The sequence below is a fragment of the Empidonax traillii genome, unplaced genomic scaffold (genome assembly GCF_003031625.1).
Source record: "Empidonax traillii isolate 1590-97213 ecotype Southwest subspecies unplaced genomic scaffold, ASM303162v1 scaffold1276:size275569, whole genome shotgun sequence".
Classification (NCBI taxonomy): Eukaryota; Metazoa; Chordata; class Aves; order Passeriformes; family Tyrannidae; genus Empidonax; species Empidonax traillii.
Genome location: NW_020956469.1, coordinates 172020 through 172845, shown reverse-complemented (window position 1 = coordinate 172845; position 826 = coordinate 172020). Strand labels below are relative to the sequence as shown.

The 826-nt window shown below is 58.7% G+C and overlaps 1 protein-coding gene across 2 annotated transcripts in view; it reads right to left on the bottom strand.

Moving 5' to 3' along the window:
• The window catches only part of LOC114069502 (ectoderm-neural cortex protein 1-like), a 7532-nt gene extending 6921 nt beyond the window's left edge, over positions 1-611 (bottom strand). For both annotated transcript variants that reach the window (XM_027906326.1, XM_027906327.1), the window contains exon 1: positions 535-611. In XM_027906326.1, coding sequence (XP_027762127.1) covers positions 535-600 — 66 coding nt within the window. In that variant the 5' untranslated portion in view covers positions 601-611. The remainder of the gene's footprint in view (positions 1-534) is intronic.
• Between the last annotated feature and the right edge of the window lie 215 nt (positions 612-826).

Below are 826 nucleotides of genomic sequence, written 5' to 3'. Positions count from 1 at the left end.
ATATCCTCTCTTTAATTCTCTCCTTTTCTCCTCTCTCTTTTTCTCTCTTTATCTTCCTTTCTCTCTCTCTTTCTTCCTTTAATTCTCTTTTCTCCTCTCTTCCTTTAATTCCTTTTCTCTCTTTTCTCCTTAATCCTCTCTTTTCTCTTTCTTTAATTCTCTCCTTTTTAAAAAAAATTTTCTCTCTTTTCCTCTTTCCCATCCTTTCTCCCTTTCTTTCCTCAATTCCCCCTCTCCCTCCTGAATTCCTCCCGTCCCTTTCCCTCCACCTCTTTCCCCAAACCCCCCCGCCCCCCAGGGCACCGATACACCGATACCCACGCCAACTTCTCGGACTGTTTGCGGACCCTCCGGATTTTTATGATTCTTTTCCACCATCGAGCCTTTAACGCACCTGAAGTTCTTCACTTTCCTTCAAGGGCGGGTGATCGCACGGTCGGGCCCGTCACTCCCGGCCCCGTTCTGGTGGGTCACACCTCCCATCCCTCACTCCCGGCCCCTTCCCCGTGGGTCAGACCCCCCTCCGTCACTCACGGCCCGGTCCCGTCCCCGGTGTGTCTCCAGCGCTGCCCCCAGGCCGCGGAGCGCGGCGGCCGCCATGGCAACGCTTCCGGGTTCTGACGTCACGGCCGTCCCGGCTGCACGCCGGGAAGGAGGCGGGGCAGCCGTCGCCATGGCAACGCGGCCTGGCCCGGCCTGCCCGAGTCCCGCCGCCCCCGGGGCCTTCCCCCCCTCAGGGCCTACCCCATTTCACGGCATCTCCTTCCCCACTGTGGTCCGCGAAACCCCCGTCAGCCCTTTGCTGACCCCCAGTTCCCCCGCTCTG